Here is a 22,884-nt window from a genome sequence, read left to right as displayed (position 1 = left end):
ATCTCACATCTAAAGGCTCATTTACACTGGCCAATTATCGGGCAAACGAACGTTCACAGAATGCTCGTTCCTGATAATTGCTCTGTGCAACGATGAGCCGATGAACGAGCAAACGCTGGTCGTATTCGTTTAAATACGATGATCGTTGTCGGCAGTACATCTGTCTGTGGAATCAGGGAGACGCGCTGCCGACATGATGATAATGTATGGGGACGAGCGATGGGAGTAACGAGCGCTCATCCCTATTACTGATCGTTTGCTCCTTGTGAAAGGAGAAAACGAGCGCCGATCAACGAGCGGTCTCATTGATCGGCGCTCGTTTACACGGCCCTTGTCTTTCCGCGTAATACCACCTTAAGTTAAACTTGTTAGACTTGTAAATAAAATGATTAATCTTGTGTTTCACGCCTTAGGTTATTTTCCCAGCACTCACTCACCCAGTTATACACACGGGAATGTAAATGCAGAGAGATGTCAGATTGCCTATCACAAATGATTTCATGAAGCTGAGCTCAGGAATCATGTTCGTTCTGAACAAATCATCGCGGAATAGACGCGTTTTATTGTGTGACGAGAGGAAATTAAATGACGAGGTCTGGTCTTGCAGGGATTGGTTTTGAAGGGGTGGCTGGATCTGACCTGTGGGAGAGAAGCCTATGCTAAAAAGGCTCTGAAGTACTTAGAGGAAGGACTGCACGACGACATGGATGTGTTTGCTATGATGGGAAAGGTAAGATCATCAAAAATAAAGCTAACGTTTTAATGGTGGTATGAAGGCTGATTGAGCGTGCCCACACCATAAACTGCATTGTAGAGCCACAGAAATTTGCGGTGCACCCATGTGGTTCTTGGGTGTGCAGCACGGTCCCTGCATGTACTGGCACCTGAATAGTTGCAGTATATTGTTCTAATTGATGCAGTTTTACTTAGTAACACAAATGTACCTGTAGCGCACTCACTAGGTATAGGATAGGGGACATGATACTGAATTTTGGACAGGGACATAACTATGGTGGGTGCAGAAGTGGCAGTTGTACCCGGGGTCTGGTGCCTGAGTGGGCTCATTAGCGGCTGCACCAACAAAGAGGACACAGGACTGTAATAGTTGTAACAGTTGTGGGTCCTATCACAGATTTTGCATCAGAAGTTTTGAGCTACTCTTCTGATTCGGGGTTGCTATGGATAAGGAATCCACTTACAACTGCTTTGATTTTTTACAACTACAACCTACTGTACACGATTTGGACTCGCATTGTAAGGCGTGCCAAGTACACCTTTAAAAAAAATAAAAAATTAGATGTGATTGATAGCAGCTCGATCCTGCGTGTCCGTCACGCAGGACCTTCTGACACTGAACCCGTCAGTTCCGCAGACCTGACAGATACAGGATCCAGCGCTAGATACAGTTGCTCTGTATACGGGATACACAGCAGCTGTATCGCAAAAGTAAAAATAATTTTTAATAAAAAGTAGTTAGAAAGTTGCACCAAATGCACTGATAGATATTTTTATTAAAAAAACAAACCCATTTTAAAAGGTGTACAGAGCATTTAAGGAGTTTTTTTGGGTTTACACAAGTAGGTAGGTCTTATATCCAAATACCACTGAAGCCTCCCCAATTTTTTTTTACTATAGAGTACATTGAAAATGTATAGTCAACTTACCTGCTACTGAAAGATCCGGCCTATGTACCAGTCCTACGTTTTCTGCTCTCCAAGTTGGCTGCCACATTTTCAGACTTTGCTAAAAAGAGTGCAGTGGAGGGGATGGGGAGTTGTTTCGGACTTACAAGGAAGCTCTTTATAGGGAAGTCTGAGACTGCAGTGGCCATCTTGGAGAGTGGAAAACATGGGACCGACATGCAGGAACGGAGGCTGATCATTCAAGAGCGGGACATCCGGTAAGATTACGATACTGCACCACAAATCAGAGGTGTAAAGTTAATAAAAGGTATTCATTGTGTAAAGAAAAGTTCTCCTCGTGTCTAATCTACTTCTTCTATCCATTCTTCATGGTTTTCCAAGATCTCTGCTTCTAGTCATTGAATGGGATCCTTCATTGTTTATTTCCACCGAATAAGAATCTGTCTTGTGATGGACACACACACAAGCTCGACTTGTTACAGCTATCAGATGTCTTGTATAGAGCCGTGCACTTGTGTAAGCATTAATGTATGCTGTAAAACCTAGTGTGCGGAAAATACATGAGCAACAATTAAGAGACCAACTATTTTCCATGGGAAGAATAATAATACAGATAAGCGCAGTGACCGGCAAAAATATCTAATGCTTGTTGGATTGAGGGAGAATCTTTTACATCTATGGCCAACTTCACAGAAGGAGCCGCCAAGAAGGGAGGGGTTAAGAAGGGAGGACAAGGCACGGGCTATTCATTTCTGGGAAGTCCAGGTGACTCTGTGACAAAATGATAGTTATATACGGTCTTTTTATCACTAACTTCTTATCTATGTACATTATACTCGGTGCAACCAGTAGAGCCTAAAATTTCCTGGATGAATCACCTTATAGACTGGTGATTAGTTCAACCCACAAATGACCATTTGCACCTTAGAGAGACCGTAAGCGTTGATCAAATTTTGTGTACATATTTACCTTTTTATCAGCGTTATTTGCTATGTACACCCTGCAATTCTGAGCTGTTGTCAGCAGTTCCGTCACATTTGATTGTAAGAATAGCGCAGGGCTATTCTTGCCTGCAAAAAGACGGAACCACGATGAACCCCATTATAAATTAATGGGGTTCATCGGGCGCCGCTCGGATCCATCATACGACAGATCCGGCATGATGCAGATGTGAACAGAGCCTTATAAGATTGTAGAGCGCTTAGTGTATGTGCCTGTTTTCTATTCTAGGCTCACTATTACGAGTTGCGACAGAATTATTCTGGAGCCTTGGAAGCTGTGAACAGAATCATCGCCAGCAATCCAGACTTCACCCCGGCTCTTATTAAGAAAATGAAGCTACAACTTGCTCTGCAGGATTGGGAACAGACAGTAGAGACCGCACTAAGGTTTAGTATTTTGTAGCTTTCATGCCGGCAATGTTTCCAGATAGTTAGAGATATTGAGAAACGCGTGGGCAGGTGGCATTTCACTTGCTAGGAAAACAAAGAAGTCCCAATTATGGAACTAAATGGCTGATTTTGAGAAAGACCTGAAAATCTTTTGTCGTTTAAACGTGATTTAGAAGGCCTGTGGATTGTTTGTATGCGTGATGTGTGGATAAAAATATCACAGCTATTGCAGAGTCTTCACTCTATTCAGTTTACTACATAAAAGTGGTCAGGACAGGTCGCGATTTTAAAGGGGATTTCCTAAGTGCATTGGTGCCCAAGGTGGAGACGGCAAAATGCCCCCCATCATTATATGGACTGTTCTAGAATTCATGGATGATCAGTAGTTCAGGTGAACACCTAATTTTTTTGGTTGTTTGATATGGTGCAGAGGTTAATGGAGGGGGTTTAGGGCAGGAAAATATAATTAAAATTTTATTTAAATGGGGTTGTCCGTTTTTTTTATATAATCTGTACGAAAGAGGAAGTAAGGGGAATATAGGCGACTTACTAATATATGCTCCTTAGGCCTTATTCACACGAGCGTGTCCATTTTGTGCACATAAACGCAGAGTATTTCCTGTGTTGCAGTTCCGTGTGGCATCCGTGTACATTGCGCGTCTGCGGTTTTCACGAGAGTATGTCCTTTGTATGTCGCACGTTTTTTACGTCCGCGAAAAAAAAATCGAAGGAGGTGTTTATTTTTTCCTCATTTCTTTAGCAACTGGTGCATAAAAAACACGGACAGCACATGGATGACGTCCATGTGTTGTCCGTTTTTTGTTTTTTTTCATGCACCCATTGACTTCAATGGGTGCGTGATGCAGTGAGTGTCACGCAACATACACACGCTGCGTGAAAAACACTGTCTGAATGGCCCCATTGAATCGCATAGGTCCGAGTGACGGCCGTTGATTTAACGCGCACGTGAAATCCGCTCGTGTGAATAAGTTCTGCCCCGTTTAGTCACATTGTGAAGCCATGTCCCCTTGTTGGCCCCATCCCCGTCCTAAAATTGTCCGCTAAAGGAGGGGAATGTTACACTTCCCAATCCATCAGCACCACCCACTAAAATGTACTGCGCCTACGCTAGTTTTCTGGTGCGCAGGCGCGGATAAAAATATTATTCCCACCTTTTAATCGCCATTTTCGCCGGTCCTGGACACTATTCAATGGGAGGTGTTAATGGACAGGGTCACGTCAATGACATTGAATTGCAACAGAGTAATACAAGTAAATGAACCTGTGTTGTAATTGCAACAAATCGCTGGGTTGGACGTTGCTGTCGCACTTGCACATTTTATAAGAGATGGACATGTATGCCAGAGCAATGCGTGACTGGCAGTTTTATGAACTGTTTCATTGAGCAATGCCCGGCTCGCTACCATCATGTGCAAGCCAAGCCCCAGGGACAGTCCGCTTTATAGACTGCATTGCCTTGATCAAATCGGCCAGGGGAGGAGCTGTCATCTGACAACTGTCTCTCCTCTGTTAGGGGGGCACTGTGGCATCTTACCCATCTCTTCACTTTGTATGTGTGTATGTACAGTAGTGTTCAAAGAAATAGCAGTCCCACATCATTAACCTGATATCCATGTTTTTGCTAGAAGTGATATTCCTACATAGCAAATAATTGACTTGTAAGTGTAGTAGAAAAAAACCAGAGCCAACAATTCGGACGTGTGCCGCTCATTCTGAGTAGCTGAATCATTCATTGAAAGGGGCTTGTCCAAAATAATAGCAGTGAGGAGTTAAATGGGCGAAGTCCTTCAGTCTGTGGAATAACAGGTGTCAATTGTGGCCCTTGTTTAAGGTAGGAGGGCGGCACATGTTATAGTGCATTTCCTTCTGAAATACTGGGAAAAATGGGTCGTTCCGGACATTGTTCTGATGAAAAACGTACCTTGATTAAAAAGTTGATTGGAGTGGGCAAAACATAGAGAAGTGCAGCAAATTATGGGCTGCTCAGCTAAAATTATCTCAAATGCCTTGAAGTGGCAACCAAAACCTGAAGGAAGCGCGGAACTGCTGTGCGAATGGATCGGAGAATAGCCAAAATGGCAAAGGCTCAGCCAATGACCTCCTGAAAGATAAAAGATGATGTGAAGTTGCCAGCGAGTACTGCTGCAATCCGAAGACCATTAAGTGAAGCCAAGTTACCAGCATGAACTCCCCGCAAAGTCCCGGTGTTGAAAAAAAGACGTGTCCTCAATAGGTTAAAATTTGCCAAGGAACACACTGACTGGCCTGAAGAGAAATGGCGCAACATTTTGTGGACTGATGAAAGCAAAATTCTTCTTTTTGGGTCTAGTGGCCGCAGACGAGCCCCGAGCACTGAATACAAGCCACAGTACACGGTGAAGACAGTAAAGCAAGGTGCTGCAAAAATCATGATCTGGGGATATTTCTCATACCACGGTGTGGGGCCTATTTATCGCATACAAGGGATCCTGGATCAGTTTGAATATTTCAAAATACTTGAGAAGATCATGTTTCCCTATGCCGAAGAAGAAATGCCCTTCAAATGGTGTTTCAACACGACAATGACCCAAAACACACCAGTAAGCGAACAACATCTTGGTTACAGACCAATAGGATTGAGGTAATGGAGGGTCCAGCCCAATCCCCTGACCTCAATCTTATAGAGAACTTGTGGGGAGACCTCAAAAATGTGGTTTATGAGGCAAAACCCCAAAATGCAGAAGAAATGTGGAATGTCGTCCAATCTTCCTGGACTGACTTTTTTTGAGTTTTTAAAGAGAAATGCTGACACTGCTATTTTTTTGAACAGCCTAATATTCCTTTTTTCTTTACTTTCATGTAAAGGATTAACACAAACTGGATAAATGTTATTGATTTGATCTGGAATTGAATGTGTAGTATTTCCAGTGCATTTAGGCAAATAAAAGTTATTATGATTTTGCGCTTTATTTGCTTAAACGCGCTTTTTTTTTTTAACACTATTGTATGTGTCCATGTTTATGTACCTATATAGATTGTTTATATGGTTGTATTATTTGCAGTCTCTGTTCCCTCTTTGTGTTTTGCTAAAAATAAAACTTGAACAGATCTGTTACATCCTATTTTTATTTACGTTGATAACCGAAAAATTCACAACATTTAACCATGTTTTAGGGGCTGGGTATTATATAACTCACAGGATATCCCCGGAAAATGAGTAGGATATTATGGAGCTGGGAATCCCATTACGATTGTACTAGAATCCAACTCTAATTTTTTTTCCTGTAAGTGCCCTTCTGGGATGATGCTTCAGGAGGTATGGCAGAAAGTATTGGATATAGGGGACTATACTGAAATATTGTGTATATGGGCAAATCCTAAATTGGAGGAATGCTATAAGCTAAAGAACTTTCAAAACTGGGAAGGAAAGGGAATATATAGGTTAGGACAGGTGATGGAAGGGGGGGAAATTAAGACATTTCAGACCCTGGGCCAGGAATTTGGAATCAGAAACTCATGGTATTTTCAATATTTACAGTTGTCATCTGCTATTAAGGCACAAAATATAACACAATTGAAAGTGGGAAGTTTCTAAAAGAGTTGCTCCTAAATTCCTTCTATTAAAAAAGGGACAAAAAAAATGTATGCAGAATTGATGAATGAAATAGGTTTGAACTGGGGACCCCTGGTGGACAAATGGGAGAATGATGTAGTCCCTTTGGTGTCCATATTCCCTTCCCAAAGGGCCCCTCCCCCTCTAACCCAATTATATGTATACTTGGCTGTAATCTGGGTTTAGCTTTGGACAATCCTAAAATACGATCACTTGGCTGCAGTCTATATATTGCGAGGAAAATAATAATGAGACGATCCCTAATGAAGCCCCGGGATGGAAGGAATGTATTGTGATGGTCCTAAGGTATATCCATCTTGAGGGAGCCTCGTATAAAATCTCTCTCTCTCTGTTTTACTCCCTTGGTTTGGGGGGTGAGTTGGGAAGGAATAAAAAAAACAAAAAACATGTTTTATAGCGCGCTGGATCTGATAAGTTGCTGCCTCGCAATATTTGTCCACTGGGTGGCAGTGTTCTGTTGTACGTGAGATGCGGTCATTCGTTTTATCTGACCCTTTGTTCCATATAAAATAAAGCAAACACACAAATATATAGGTCGGAGGTCACAATAAACAAACTATTACTGTAGCATTTACCATAGGTAGTACACTGTATACCACCTTAGCTGATGATGTCAAAATAATGCTGATGTCATCATTTTCAGTGTAAACAAATCTATTGATACAAAATCTTAATGAAGTGATTGTATATCCCATAATAGTTATAGACTGCTACCATCACAACTGCCCCACGCTAAAAAATAGGATTTACCTGCCCTTCGTATACCTCTCACATGAGGCTTCGTTTTTGTCGGCAGCTTCGTCACTTCGACAGATGTAGCAGTGTTAAGAATGAGTCAATATGTTCTCATGTGAAAATCTAATTACACTGCGCTCGTTTTAGACCTCTCTGGCACAAATCGGGTTAACCCTTTACTTAAAACTGACAGTTTTGTCATTAAGATGGTTGCAATCTGGGGTGGGCTGAGCTCTTCTGTGATGTATCACACACCCACATATTAAACCTCTACAATATGTCATGGAAAGATCAAGAAAGTGATGGCCTCCAAAGTAATGCAGTAAGATCAAGCATATTCACTGTAAGGAAGTTTCGCTGTCAGTTCACACTGAGAGAATTCGATTAGTTTGGCTTTTTGTGACTCGAGTTAAAGAAACACCTGAACTGGAGAAGATATTATGAAAAAACATCACATTTTATTATTGTCATCGACAAATATATAGGTTTAAAATCCATCAGTGCAAGACGCCATGGGGTGACCTGAGTGTTACCACGGGGCAAAAAATATGAAAGTCCTAAAAACCCAACTAATGCCATCTTGGAAAGAGCCCTACAAATGATAGACGAGTCAAAGCATAAAGGCAATTATCAGAGACAAATAGAATAAGACCCCACAGGTATATACAAGAGGCAAGTTACAAAGGTAAACTGCGTGTCAAGTGTGCTTGGTGTACTTGAAGTTTTCATCTGCGCTTGCGCAGGTACGGGACGTCCAGGTAACCAGCGCAGGTGTAGTATGTTTTAAACGAGGAGGCTGGTGGACGTGTCTCGTCACTTGCCCCTCTATCTGCAGCCATTTTCTAAATGGGAGCGACGTCGGTTGGGAGACAAGGGGTCGGGGATTTACACAGTCAGAAAGCGGCACATAACTTCTAATAGGTACAGTATATTGGTAAGTAGCCTATCTTAATTTCTCACACATTTGTTAAACTTATACAGAAAGCAGTCAACCTCTAACACCCATGCTTTTTTGAATGGGATGTCCAACAAGCTCATATAGATGTGAAGGTCAGATGTCTACATACTTTTGGCCTTATAGTGTATGTAAATACGTTTGGATATTAAAGGGCTTGTCCACACATGGACAACTGATGACCTATCTACATAATAGGTCATCAGTATATGATCGGCAGGGGTCCAATACCCGGACCCTGCACCAATGAACTGCTCCGGCTGCCTCTGGGCTCTGGATGTTATGAAGTGTATGCAGTATTCGGAGCCGGAAGCAGATGGCGCCGACGATGGCATAGTGGCCGTACTGCAGCTCTGCTCCTATTCACTTGAGCTATTCCGTGACCGGAGCCACCTGCTTCCAGCATTGACATCTGGTGCCCGGAGACAGCTTTTTAAACATTGTGGCCATGGCTCAACCTATACATTGTACGGAAATCGCTTTCCATACAGCAGCTTTATCACCTAATAATGTGGCTGCTTCCTTCAATAGAGCAGGCACTGTATGTCTATATTAAGAAATATATATGTATGTATGTATGTGTGTATATATATATATATATATATGTATGTATGTGTGTATATATATATATATATATATGTGCATTCTGAAAATTTATTAAAGTTCTAAACTCTTTCATTTTCTCCTATAGGTTACTACAGAAGGACAGTCATAATCTGGAAGCCATCAGAATGTTGGGTATTCATTACTTGTGCAGAGAAGGAAATGTTCATGAGGTAAGGAAGAGAGGCCGACAGGTCCATCAGGTTTTTTCAGGTCATTGCACAGACCGGCAGGCTGTTTAGTGGGTTCTCTCTATATTTCCACTATTTTCATATGTTAATAGTATGTCTGCCTTTAAAGGGGTTGTTTGGTTTTAGCAAATGATTATTAATTATGGTGTAATTTAAAAGTTATAAATTTTTCAAATATCATTTATGTATTGATTCCTCACCGTTTTCTAGATCTCTGCTTGCTGTTACTCAGTAGGAACATTTATACATTCATTGTTTACTTCCAGTGGATAAAATTCTGTCCATGGTCATGTGATGGACACACAGGTTCTGGGATCGTTAGAAGACACAGCTCTGATACACATACTGTAAGGGTATGTTCACACGCAAACTCAAAAATGTCTGAAAATACAGAGATGTTTTCAAGGGAAAACAGCTCCTGATTTTCAGCATTTTTTTTTTTTTTTTAGCAACTCGCGTTTTTCACGGATGTTTTTTGAGCTGTTTTTCTATCGAGTCAATAAAAAAACACTCAAGAAGTGACATGCACTTTTTTTACGTGGCCGTTTTCCAAAACGGCCGCGTAAAATAACGGCCCATCGGAACAGAATGCCGTTTTCCCATTTAAATCAATGGGCAGATGTTTGGAGACGTTCTGCTTCTGATTTTTCGGGCGTTTACGGCCTGAAAATAGGCCATGTGAACATACCCTTAGGGCAGATTCAGACGAACGTTGCGTTTTTGCACGCGCAAACAATGCAGCGTTTTCCGCGCGCAAAAACCACTTGACAGCTGCGTGTGTCATCCGTGTATGATGCGAAAATCACGCAGCCGCCATCATAGAGATGAGGCTAGTTGACGCCCGTCACTGTCCAAGGTGCTGAAAGAGCTAACTGATCGGCAGTAACTCTTTCAGCACCCTCGACAGTGAATGGCGAACACAATATCGAGAAACCTGTTAAAAAAAAAAAAGAAAAAGTTTGTACTTACCGAGAACTTCCCTCCCGGCCGTTGCCTTGGTGACGCGTCCTTGGTGACGCGCCTTTATTGACATCGGGCCCCACCTCCCTGGATGACGCGGCAGTCCATGTGACCGCTGCAGCCTGTGCTTGGCTGGAGCTGTCACTTGGACTGAATTGTCAGACTGGAGGAAGAAGCCGGGAGTTATCGGTAAGTCAGAACTTCTTTTTTTTTTTACAGGTTCATGTATATTGGATCGGAAGTCACTGTCCATGGTGCTGAAACAGTTTAACTCTTCCAGCACCCTGGACAGTGACTTTCTCCTGACGTCGCGTACCGGAATTTTTTTTGCCAATTTCGGCCAAAACTAGTTCGGCCGAACCCGGTGAAGTTCGGTTCGGTTGTCCGGGTTCGCTCATCTCAAAGACACTCCGTTTGGATGTTTGGAAACAGGAAAGCACGTGGTGCTTTTCTGTTTACATTCATCCTTTTGACAGCTGGTGCGCTGTTTCAGTCGGTTCGCACGGAAGTGCGACCTGCGTGGTTTTCACGCACCCATTGACTTCAATGGGTGCGTGATGCGCGAAATACGCGGCGATATTGAGCATGTCGCGCTTTTTGCGCAGCTGACAAACGCTGCGCAAAAAGCACGGACAGTCTGTACTGCCCCATAGACTTGTATTGGTCTGTGCGTGGCGTGTGAAAACCACGCGGCCCGCACGGACCCAATACACGTTCGTGTGAATCCCCCCTTACTCTAACAATACCCCCAAATAATGCCTAAACAAATCTACAAGTCGTCCTACAAAAATAAGACCTCTAATAGCCATTTAGTGATAAAAAATCTAGTAGGAATTTATTATAAGAGAGCATAAAGCTCTCCAAAGAAATACGAAGCGTGCAGCCGCGGGAGAAGACGGGCAGTGATGACATCATTACCCTGCAGCTACAGCCAATAGCATACAGTAAGATCTCCTATGTAGGCTGGTCCACTCTATCCCTATAAGAGCGTAACATAGCGCAGCAATTTCATGGACCGCAGTGTAACTTGAGTACTTGACCGCGGTGTTGGTGGCAGAGATGAGTGTATTTAAATTAATATGCTGTTTTATCTCTAGGCGACAACTAAATTGGGAGATTTAATCAACGCTTTGGACCGGTTTGAACCTCACAATGCTCACTTGTATTATAGCATGTCATTAGCCTTTAGCAGAACGGTAAGTAGTGGACTTCATGTTTTTTATTACATTTTTCAGAACTGTAAAATACAATATGCAGCAAACTACACAGGCTCATCTCTCGATAACATGAAGTATCTTCTTCTTGAGGAGACATTTACCCTAAGGCTGTGTACACCTTTGACAGTTTTTTTTCTTTTTATGATCCTGTGTGTCAGAGGGGGCCCTCTTTCTAACCGCATAGATGCTGCAGTCGCTATTAACAGCGGCATCTAAGTGGTTCAATGGGTGGGATCAGAGTGGTCAGGCCCACAATGATCACATACATATTGATGGCATAACCAAGGCATATGTCATCAATCTTAAAAGTATGGAACATCTATAATTGAACATAATCAGTTTTTTTCCAAGGATTTTACAAAGTACCAGGGGACATTCATTGAGTGTGGAAGACAGACGTTTCAGACGTCAATATAGGAAAGGGTTCTTTACAGTTAGAGTAGTCAAACTATTCAATGTCCTACCCCAGGTAGTCATGGCAGATACGATGTCAGCATTTCAAAAAAGGACTAGATGTGTAATGACGGGGGTAGGGAAACGGACAAGTGAGCCCTAATCTACCCGCCACTCTGTCCCTGCCTACTTGCAACGACCCGCCCTAGGCGACGGGGTACAACTGGGCGGCGGTCCCTATGCTCAGTAAGTGCACGAGACAAACAGACAAGGGAACACAAAGCAAAGGGAAAGGGGCAGTTGCCCACGGTAACACCGTGAGCAACCAGAGTGGTGAACGAGCCAAGTCAAACCAGGAGTGCACGAGGTACCAAACGCAGAGCAGGAGAGTAGTCAGAAAGCCAGGGTCAGTATGGAGCAGGATCAAATAGATAGAAGCTGTAGCTGGGCCAGGAAACCACACAAGAAGAATCACAAGCAAAGGAGGAACAGGAAAGGCAGGTATAAATAGACAGAGGGCGGGAGCTAGCTCCGTCTGGCCAGGCTGCGATAGGCTCTCTGACTCCTAAGCCTGCCATCCTGAGTGGTGGAAGATGGAGTCAGTCTCAGAGACATAGACTCAGGTGCAGACTGATTACCTATGGGAGTATCCACAGAAGTTGTGCCTGGCAGATCCTTTACAAGATGTTTATTTACTAATGAATGGCATTGGGGGTTATAACTAATCTAGGAATGAAAGATGTGAATTTGATTGAGCAAGATTGGACCTGATGGACCTCTGTCTTTTTACAGCCTGTGTAACTATAAATACAACAAAAAATCACCAAAACCTACACTACATGTATTCCTACATTATGTATCCTATTCATAGAGTTGTTTGTTAATGTGAATAGGACCTGACTGGAAAGGGTGCTTAGAATTAGTTCTACAAGAAATGAGTACATGTAGAAATATCAACTCGTTTTTTCTGTCCTAGTGTGAACGTAACCAGCTCGTCCTTCAACAAACCCAAACCTTGGTGGAACGTGCAGTTAATTTGGCTCCTCATGATGCCACAATTGCCACAGAGCTTGGATATCAACTTGTTCTACAGGGACGGGTTAAGGAAGCATTAAAATGGTACAAAACCGCAATGACTCTTGATGAGTCAAGTGTCTCTGCACTTACTGGTGAGAAGCCATATTGTTGGGATAATACTTGGCTTCTTCCGTCAGTTCAGCAAACGTTATGGAATTGGCTGAGAGAGAACAATACAACTTCGATGTGTACAGAATACATAGAAGCTGTATCTTAAAAAGTAAAAAGAAATTCCAATTAAAGTGATTTTAAAAGTTGCTTAAAAAAACACAATATATGTATATTTAGTAAAAAAATTTTTTATTACAACTGTGTACATAGTCTTAAAACTAAAATTTGTTTGTAGAACAAATGTCTTAAAGTTGTGTTTGATTGGCAGTTAGATCAGAAAATATTCCATTTTTTTGTAATGCAAACCTTTGCAAGAAACTGAGTCCTAAATAAATTTTATATATAATACAAAATCAAATTTTCCAAGAACATTCGAAAAACAGGACACTGCTAGGCACAATGAGAGATCTGAACGGATGTATACTGGGAGCTTTTTTCCAGCTCAAGCAGCAGTGAGGCTCCCCAATGTGCTGTGTTTTGTGGAAAGATGTGATTTAAAGAGAACCTTTCACCTCCCCATACATGTGCATCGTGTAATGGGGAGGGCTGAACCAACCCTGAGGCACTTTACATTTTTTTTCTACCTCCCTCCGTTATTTAGATATTGGTGCCGTTATATTTGGCACCCGATATTTAAATAACCCCCTGAACAGTCAACGGGGCGTGTAATTGGCAAGGGGGCGTGCTACTATGGCTGTGACACTGTCGAATGAGAGAGAGCGAGAGAGAGAACACACACACACGCTCTCAGTCTTCAGCTTTCAAGATTAGTCTTCTGCCGAACTGGCAAGGGGGCGTGTCTCTGCTACGGACAGTGTGAGGAGGAGCTCTCATCTCTTCAGCTCTTGCGAGAGATCAGTCTTGTATTGTCTGCCAAACTGGCAAGGGGACGTGTCTCTGCTACAGACAGTGCAAGCGCTCCCCAGCTTTTACACTGTCCGTAGCAGAGACACGCCCCCTTGCCAGTTCGGGTGAAAAGACTGCAATCGCACACTCTCTCTCCTTGCTCTTGCTGTAGCACTGTCCATATCTGATTGGACAGTGTCACAGCCATAGTAACACGCCCCCTTGCCTGTACACGCCCCGTTGACTGTTCAGGGGGTTATTTAAATATCAGGTGGCAAATATAACGGCACCGATATCTAAATATCGGAGGAAGGTAGAAAAAAAAATGTAAACTGCCCCAGGGTTTGTGCTGCTCTCCCCATTACATGCTGCACTCAAGCTGCACATGTATGGGGAGGTGAAAGGTTCTCTTTAACTGGTTGCCGACACAGGACGAGTATGCTCGTCCTGAGCAGCGAGCACTTCGCGCATTAGGACGAGCATACTCGTCCTGTGTGACAGCCGTCTGTGCCGTCTCTGTGTGTGCGATCGAGAGCGGGGCAACGGCTGTAATACACAGCCACGGCCCCGCTCTGACAGCGGAGAGGAGAGAAACATCTTCTCTCCGCTGTTAACCCTTTGAACGCCGCGATGATAGCTGATCGGGCCGTTCAAGGAGGGGGGACTGCACATTGATCGCGTCACAGAAAATAACTGTGACGTGATCAAAGCCCACAACTCGTATGGCCAGGCAGCCCAGGGTCCAGTGAAGGACCCCAGGGCTATCTGAACATATTTCCTGTTGTTAGGGCATACTGAGGTATGCCCTAACAACTGCCTGTGTACGATCAGTAACAGGCTAATGTACTGGCATATAGATCTATGCCAGTACATTGCAGCTACAAAATAAAAATAAAAATGATAAATCCCTTTATGGGATTAAAAAAAAAAGTTAAATGAATGTAAAAAAAAAATAATGGTAAATAAATAAATAAAAAGTAAATAAAATACACAGAAACACACATTTTTTATAATAAATAAACTTTTTAAAATATAAGTCCCAAAACATGAAATAATATAGACATATTTGGTATCGCCACGACCGTAACAACCTGTACAACAAATGTATAACATTATTTATGATGATCGGTGTATGGTGTAAAAAAATAAATATTAAAACTGCTGCACAACTGCTTTTTTTTCTGCATTTTAATCTAATTAAAAATTTATAGAAATTAAACGATAATGTATTTTTTACCAAAAAATGGTACGTACATAAAGTACAACTCGTCCCGCAAGAAACAAAGTCTCATACAACTACGTTGTACAAAAAATAAAAGCGTTATGAGCGTCGGGATGCAAAGAGGGAAATTTAAAAAAAATTGCTCTGTCCTCAAGGCTAAAATTGGCCGTGTCCTTAAGGGGTTAAAGGACCAAAAAAACAACAAAGAGCTGCTAATACATTTTATGCCTTATTTAAACAGGTTTCAGGAATCTATATGTTCGTAACAAGGATCTTTTCCTGGGTTTTTAAAAAGGGTTTCTGCTATGGACAATTCCGTTTTGTTAGTAGGACCCCCTGATGATAAGCTGATCACGGGTTGTCCTACTGCTTAGAACCCCAGAGATTGCATTTGGCTGATCGTATTTATTGGAGAGTGTATAGCAAACTTTAGACATCTTCCTTTAGTTTATAGGACAGGAAGTAGCTCTCTGACAAGGTATGCTGGGAAGTGTGGTAAAGTGGTGACATCAGTCAGGGAGTAAGTAACTAGCTTCTCCTCCGACTTAGGTTTTAATATAACCAGTATTGCTATCATCCATATAGCTTGCAGTCTGGCTGATATCTACATCAAAACATAGGCAAGATAAGGAATAAACTGCTTTAATTTCAAGCTCCTTATGTCATTTCAGTAAAGGGGTGAACCTTCCATAGCACAGGAGCTCCACGTTTCAATACAGAAATAGAGAAGCAATAACTTCTTCCAATCATTTCTAAGGGCTCATGACTATAGTAATAAACCTGTTTTGTAATGATTTGTAGGTATTATTCGATGTCAGATACTGGAGGGACAACTACAAGATGCGGATCAGCAGCTCGAATTTCTAAAGGAGATACAACAGTCTATTGGAAAATCTGGGGTTAGTCCAACATTAACGCCTTCATTCTGGCCTATGAAACGTAACATTTCTGCTGCGTTTATTTTACTCTAGGAATATAGACTGAAATCTCTACTTAGCCCTCATGCACACGAACGTAAAAACGCCCGTAATTACAGGCCGTAGACTTCTATTTGCCACGGGTACCTTCCTGTTTGCTTACGGGAAGGTGCCCGTTCCGTTGAAAATATAGAACATGTCCTATTTCAGGCCGTAATAACTACGGGCAGGTCCATAGAAGTCTATGGGGTTCCCGTAACTACGGGTGGCTACGTGTGTGCACCCGTAATTATGGGAGCGTTGCTAGGCGGCGTCAGGGGATAGTCACTGTCCAGGGTTCTGAAAGCATTAACTGATCGGCAGTAACTCTTTCAGCACCTGGGACAGTGACTACCGCTGGAGTTAATAGTATTAAAAGTTAACTTACCTGCTTCTTCCTCCAGTCCGGCCTCCCGGGATGACGTTTCATCCCATGTGACCACTGCAGCCAATCACAGACTGCAGCAGTCACATGGACTGCCGCGTCATCCAGGGAGGTCAGACTGGATGTCAAGAGGGACGCGTCACCAAGACAACGGTACGTATGAACTTCTTTTACTTTCAATCGCTGCGGAAAGGGCTGCCCCTTCTCTCTTTCCAGCACTAATAGAGAGAAGGGGCTGCCGATTAGTGCAGAGAAAACGGGTCCGTAAGTACGGGTGGAATACTGGTGACACCGGACCCGTATTTACGGCAGTATTTACCGGAGGAAAAAAATACTTTCGTGTGCATGAGGCCTTAGACATTTCATATTGTAGTCTGGACTTATTTCAAAATACTCTTGAATATGCTTGACAGTGCATTATAGTATATGGCAAATTATATAACATTTAGTGAGACATCAGACCAAGAATTGCATATAGTTGTCACTCTTGACTGTACATGCTAATCGGGAGCTTGAGATTGTAACGTCCAACCTAAAATACTTTCAGCTATTATTTATTATTTGGCCAGCTTAAAGGAACACTAAAGTAAAAATACTGTGTTATGCCTAGTGCAGGGCCTGAGGTGGCGGTGCATGACAGACATTCAAAGAACCCCAAAATAGATGTTCTGCATTGGCCTCTCAGGCCTGACACTAGGCGTAACGCAGTGTATGGGTATGTTCACACATTTTCCACAACAGATTTCATTGCAGAAAATCCACAGCGCATTACAGTAGCAGCAAAGTGGATGAGACTTGAACAAATCTCATCCAGATGCCGTGGAAAAAAATCTGCCGAATAACCGTTCATAAATTGACCTGTGGTGCGGTTTTTTAATACGCAGCATATCCATTTATGCTTCGAAATCGCTGCAATTCCTTTGTGGGTTTTCCCCATCGAATTTGATAGAGAGGTAAAACCTGCAACAAAGAGCAATTGTTGAGATTTTTGCGGGGAAAAGCTGTAAATCGGAAGAAAAAAAACAAAAAGTTAAGATTTAAGATGAATAAAAAGGCACAGGCTATGCTTACATTTCATAGCACCCATGCTGGCAAAACCCCAAAATTATTTTCGATTGGATCATTTTAAAAGGGAATTCCAACCAAAAGAATTTTCTGATATGTCATAGTTACTTGTGAGAATATAACACTGACGAAGTTTCTGATTTCCAGAATGAAATGACTCGATAGAGCGCTGAAATCCCTTCGGCTCTGCTCAGAGGATTCTGTTACTGGAAATGTCTAGTCAACCAACTAATGAAAATAACGAAGTATTTTTTTCCTTTTTTTAGGAATTATCTTACTTACGGGCTGTTTTGGCTATGAAGAAGCAGAAGAAACAAGAAGAGGTTATCCATTTGTTAAATGATGTCCTGGACAATCACTTCTCTTCTTTACAAGGATTGCCTCTTGGTATCCAGTACTTTGTGACGTTAAACCCAGATTTCTTGCTTGAAATAATAAGGGAATATTTAAACTTTTGCCCTAACCAGGTAAATTGTGTCAGGAAAAATGGGATTTTATTGAAGTTCATGAACTTCAACGGGTTTTCAGTTGACAGATTCTCAAAACCTCCCCCAGAACCTGTAAGAATTAAAGAAAGAATAAAGTAAAACATTTACCATATGAATTCTTCTGTCATCGCGACCACGTGCGGCTGGTCCCTGTCAGTCCTGTGTATTCACTAGGCTTCAGTGGCGATGCATTTATCATGACCCAGCGTCACATGGTTGCATCGTCCAATACCTGCAGGCCGCTGTGGTTCTTCGTCCTTAGTGTTATCCAATGACCGCTACTGGAAATTATCTCACTGACACGTGACCTTAACTATGGTGGGAATTGGTGAGCAGTGGCGGGACAGGAGAAGAATTCCTAATGTTATATGAAATATATAATTTTTATTATTTCTGTTACTTACAGGTTCTGTTGTTTTTTTTTTTTTTTTTTTAAAGTGAAACCTCCTGTAATTCCGTTTTCATACAGAAATTTCTGTGAAAACATATTTTATTTCCTCAGCCCCCCACTTCCGGTCAGCCTGTTTCCCCCCTGTTGAAGCACTGCACCTCCGTCCTAGAAACAGTAGTGAAAGCGGCTCCTGGTCTACAACAAGCTGTGTTTCTGATTGCAAAGGTGAAATATTTAGCAGGTACGTCAAAAACGATAGTGCAAACACTCATTATATGGAAAAGGGATTTTTCTTACTAATTGAAGAGGATTTATATGGTTTCATAGGTGCTTATTATGTTCCACCTTTTTCTTAAAGTGGATCTATCACTATACTATGCTGCCCTGTTTGGGGAATGGTCGCTCTACTACTGGGCCAAAAATATTGTGCCATTTGGCTAATCGCAGCCGTGTGCTATCCAGTACTGATGATCGATAACTAGTGATTGATGACGGCTATGTATACATGCAGATACATGGCTGCTTTCCGCCACTGGTGAGAGGGGCGTGGGGCGTGCCCATCATGAATACAGTGGACTCATAACTATGAATCCGCTGTATTCTTTGCTACTGGTTATTAGCCCAAGGGCACAATATTCTTTAACATGATGCCCTTAAACAGAGCAACATAGTATGATGGCAGATCTGCTTTAAGGTCATTGTGTTTAGAGGGTTAGAAGGGTGGGGGACGTCAGGCACGTATTAGGGCGTCCCCGCAATGCATGTAATACTGGTTTGAAGAATCCAACAAAGTTGGTGCTGTGTCCAGAAAGCTTTGATTGTTGACAAGTGAGGAATTGTCAGGTGATCGTGTCAGTTTTTCCAACTCTCTCGTATTTCTGATGTTTTACTTTCTTCAGGTGAAGTTGAAGCGGCTCAGGGTAGCCTTCTGCACTGTCTTGAACATAACCCATCATATGCTGATGCACATCTTCTAATGGCTCAAGTTTACTTATACCAGAACAACTTAAAACTATGTTCTCACTCTTTAGAGCTATGTTTGAGTTATAGCTTTGAGGTGAGTTGTCGAAAAGCTAGATTATTTTTTTTTGCCATCTATATTTACTAACGTTTTCTTTAAAGAGGCTCTGTCACCACATTATAAGTGGTCTATCTTGTACATGATGTGATCGCGCTGTAATGTAGATTACAGCAGTGGTTTTTATTTAGAAAAACGATCATTTTTGATGGAGTTATGACCTACATTAGATTTATGCTAATGGTGTCTTAATGGACAACTGGGAGTGTTTTACTATATGACCAAGTGGGCGTTGTGGAGAGAAGTGTATGACGCTGACCAATCAGTGACCAATCAGCGTCATACTCTTCTCTCCATTCATTTACACTTCACATAGCGATATAGCTATATCGCTATGTGCAGCCACATACACGCACTATAACGCTACTCATGTGTCATGACAATGAATATACATTACCTCCAGCCAGGACGAGATGTTTATTCAGAATCCTGACCACTTCTGTAGCGCCTCTGTGAGACTACAGCACAGCGAGATCTCGCTGTAAATGATCGTTTAAAGCGTAATCTCGCGAGATTACGCCTGCTGTGCTGTAAATCACAGAGAAGTGCAGAGAAGTGGTCAGGATTCTGAATACACATCACGTCCTGGCTGGAGGTAATGTATATTCATTGTCAGGACACTGCAGTAACGTTACAATGTGGCTGCACATAGTGATATAGCTATATCGCGATCTGCAGTGTAAATGAATGGAGAGAAGTGTATGACGTTGATTGGTCACTGATTGGTCAGCGTCATACACTCCTCTGTACAACACCCACTTGGCCATATAGTAAAAAACGCCCAGTTGTCCATTGAGAAACTCATTAGCATAAAGCTAATATAGGTCATAACTCCGTCAAAAATTCTAAATAAAAAACATTTCTGTAATCTACATTACAGCGCCGATCACATCATGTACAATATAGGCCACTTATAATGTGGTGACAGAGCCTCTTTAAAGCAGTTGTCCACTTTCAGGGCACCTTTTTCCACGTTATGTGCTATCCTTGATATTATCTCCCAAGCCTTGCCCATCTATTCTAGTGTTCCCTGCAAGGAAAACAACCCATAAGAGTCTACTGTATGCAGTGTGTTGTCTTTGTGGGCAGACTGTACTCGACAGCCCGAGCACCATCTCTAGACATTACATTTGGAGTTAGATAATGGCATAAAGCATCAAAAGGCATTTGATAACATATTGCTTGATAGTGGACAGTAGCACCAGCATATTGCATTGTCTATATTTAAAGGAATAGTCCGTTTGTATTAAGCTTGTCTCCCAAGAATACTACATTGCAGCAAAAAAATCCAGAAATTATTCCTTTTCTTGATTTTGTTTTGTCTCATATTGCAATTTCAAATAAATGAGAACTTTATAAAGAATTTCAGAAGGAACCCTCCCCCACTGGTCTATTTGTAGCTGTAGTCCAGACATTTTAAGCCACTCCCCCTTACCAAGGCTCCACCCCAACAACTATTTGGGAAATTCTACAAGATTTTTACAATACCCTTTGTTTCAGAATATTGCATAAAATCCTGCAGACTGTGATACCGAACAGTGTGGTCAAACTTTTCTATTCCATTTTACGTTTATCGTTCATTTGTAGGTATTGTGTTCCTTTAACAGTTCTATACAGCGACCACGTGAGCTCTTCCATTGGTTCATCCAATAGATCTGGTGCTGTATTGTTATAGTGTCAGATCTATCACTATTAGCAGCCGTGTAATGAGATCCTGTGGCCTCTGTATGGAGCTGTTCTCTGTACAATGTACAGGGGGAGGTAGTATTCCTATCTGATAGTATGGCATATCACTAGGATCGGTGGTGCTCTGACCAGTAATGTGAACTTTGTTGTAGTTCCTGGGTGGGCGAGAGACGTTCAATGCAGGGAAACATTGTAAAGAAGCCTTAGCATTTAACTCGTGCTCTCTTCATGTTACGGATCGGTGAGGTCTGGATTGGTGGGGTACTAGCAGTCAAACCCCCCACCGATCCTAGCAATATGCCATCACTTACGATAGTGAGAGAGCCCCTTTACGTCAGTGACACATCTATAAGTAAGGGTATGTTTAAAGTTGCAGTGGTCCTTTAATCTGAGCTTGTATGTTGTCCAAACTTTTAAAGCTGGAAAAAAACAAACTTTGAAGATTGATTTCTCTCCTGTGTGTAGTCCCATAAAAGTGTTTGTTCTTTTCATTACAGATACGCGAATATCCAATGTACAATCTTCTCAAAGCGCAGACCCAGAAACAAATGGGAGAAATTCAGGAGGCCATTAAAACCCTACAGATGGCGAAGAGCTTGCCTGGAATGAAAAAGGCTGGGTCATCTTTAAAAGCAAAAGGAAGTAAACTAGAATTCAGTGCTAGTGACAGAGTGTCCATCTTCCTGGAGCTTGTTGATTGTCATCGTATGAATGGAGAGCAGGTAATGGAGTGAAAACATCTTGTTATAGAAGCAGCTGTTATGTGTATGTATGTATATATATATATATATATATATATATGTGTGTGTGTGTGTATATATATATATATATATTTCACAATAACTTACGGATGGCTTCACTTTGCCGACATGTATTGTCACCTCTTCTGACAAGACTTTTTGTATATACTTGCATTCCCCTTATTTTGGAACATATTTTCTTAGAACTCTGCATTGTGTCTTCTGTTATTCCTCCTGGAAATGTATGAATAAATTGACAACTGGTTGTTAATGGGGCGTGGCTTTACACACTGATACTGTCTAATCTGTGCTCAATGCGTCAGACAGTTTAGGGACACCGCCTATTGACCAGGGCAATGGAAACTCTAAGTTGTCAATTATTTATACATTTCTAGGAGGAATAACGGAGTATCAGCGCAACCCAGAGTTCTAACAGGGTTCTGTTATTTCATGGGGAACACAAATATTTACTAAAACAAATGTCAGGAGAGGTGACCGGTCCTCATTAAGGCTTTGGCCACACATCCATCACAGATCTTTTTACAAATGGCAGGCAAAATAATGCAGCATGCTGTGCTATTTTGTCCGGTAAAATATCGGACACTGTGGCGGAAACCCGACGGAACCCATTAAAGTAAGTAAATTCCGTCGGGCGCCGATGGTATCCGTCGTGCAACGGATCCAGCGCTTCCAGTATTTCCGTTGTTCTGCTCCTATGATGAAGCAGAGCAATGCAAACACCGAACGCAGATGTGAACAAAGTCTAATAAGAAGCATTATTTTTATTTTAGCCTTAAGGCCCTTATTACATGGACCAATCATCGGACAAACGAGCGTTCATATGAACGCTCATTCCCGATAATTGCCCTGTGTAATGAGGGCAACGATCAGCCGATAAGCGAGCAAACGCTCATTCACCGGCTGATCTGCTCTTTTATGCAGAATTAAAAATCATCGTTGTCTGCAACACAACTCCCTGTGTAATCCCGGAGATGCGCTGCCAACATGATGAAAATGGAGAGGGACGAGTGATCGTAGTAACAAGCGCTCGTCCCTATACACATCCAATCATCGCTCCGTGTGATGGGAGCGGTCATCAATGAGCTGTCTCGCTGAT

The 22,884-nt window shown here is 42.1% G+C and overlaps 1 protein-coding gene across 2 annotated transcripts in view; it reads left to right on the top strand.

Annotated features, from left to right (window-relative positions):
• Positions 1–22,884, top strand: part of TTC21B (tetratricopeptide repeat domain 21B) — a 68,042-nt gene that overhangs the window by 5,118 nt on the left and 40,040 nt on the right. For both annotated transcript variants that reach the window (XM_075829395.1, XM_075829394.1), the window contains exons 5-14: positions 608–730; positions 2,874–3,031; positions 9,050–9,134; positions 11,210–11,308; positions 12,699–12,891; positions 15,780–15,877; positions 17,651–17,851; positions 18,375–18,504; positions 19,163–19,320; positions 21,525–21,749. In XM_075829395.1, the coding sequence (XP_075685510.1) occupies positions 608–730; positions 2,874–3,031; positions 9,050–9,134; positions 11,210–11,308; positions 12,699–12,891; positions 15,780–15,877; positions 17,651–17,851; positions 18,375–18,504; positions 19,163–19,320; positions 21,525–21,749 (1,470 nt within the window). The remainder of the gene's footprint in view (positions 1–607; positions 731–2,873; positions 3,032–9,049; positions 9,135–11,209; positions 11,309–12,698; positions 12,892–15,779; positions 15,878–17,650; positions 17,852–18,374; positions 18,505–19,162; positions 19,321–21,524; positions 21,750–22,884) is intronic.

This window comes from Rhinoderma darwinii, chromosome 6 (genome assembly GCF_050947455.1).
Source record: "Rhinoderma darwinii isolate aRhiDar2 chromosome 6, aRhiDar2.hap1, whole genome shotgun sequence".
NCBI classification, from domain to species: domain Eukaryota; kingdom Metazoa; phylum Chordata; class Amphibia; order Anura; family Rhinodermatidae; genus Rhinoderma; species Rhinoderma darwinii.
The sequence above is the reverse complement of the archived record's forward strand: the minus strand, read 5'-3'. Positions and strand labels throughout refer to the sequence as shown.